General features: G+C 60.9%; 1 protein-coding gene across 1 annotated transcript; it reads right to left on the reverse strand.

Annotated features, from left to right (window-relative positions):
- Positions 1-32: 32 nt before the first annotated feature.
- LOC104493487 (ribonuclease CL2-like) lies at positions 33-434 on the reverse strand. Its single transcript, XM_010136174.1, has one exon. The coding sequence runs from the start codon at positions 432-434 to the stop codon at positions 33-35; it is 402 nt and encodes a 133-aa protein (XP_010134476.1).
- Between the last annotated feature and the right edge of the window lie 19 nt (positions 435-453).

Consider the following 453-nt stretch of genomic DNA (forward strand, 5'->3'; position numbering starts at 1 on the left):
TTCCCCCACCTGCAGCCTCACCATGTGAAGCCTCACGGGCGGGTGCTATCGAGGTGCACGGGCTTCCCATTTCTGCAGTTGACAACCACGTAGCGCCGGACCTGCTGAGCCCTGTAGGTGCATCTTGGCCAGTTCCTTCCCCGCAGCAGGCGGCAGTTTGTGAGGCTCAGGCGTCTTCGGGTGGTGTGGCGACCCACTGCATTAGGCCTCCTGTTGCAGGCAGCCACCAGATCCCGGGCCGGTGCATGCACAAAGGTGTTGAGGGGCTTGCAGTGGTTACCACGGACCATCACCCGTCTACGTTGCATCATGATGTCGCAGTAGCGTTGTGCCCGTTGCACACGTGTCCGGGGGTTGTCCACATGCTTTTGCAGAAAAGTCTGATAGTTCTGACAGGACACCAAACCTGCCAGTGCCGCCAGCACCAGCGTCATGCATAGGGCCCAGCCCGCC

The sequence above is a fragment of the Buceros rhinoceros genome, unplaced genomic scaffold (assembly GCF_000710305.1).
Source record: "Buceros rhinoceros silvestris isolate BGI_N320 unplaced genomic scaffold, ASM71030v1 scaffold44495, whole genome shotgun sequence".
In the NCBI taxonomy this organism is placed as follows: Eukaryota; Metazoa; Chordata; class Aves; order Bucerotiformes; family Bucerotidae; genus Buceros; species Buceros rhinoceros.

Excerpts from the sequence above, each read along its gene's own strand:
- LOC104493487 (XM_010136174.1), bottom strand. The coding sequence starts at position 434 with ATGACGCTGGTGCTGGCGGCACTGGCAGGTTTGGTGTCCTGTCAGAAC.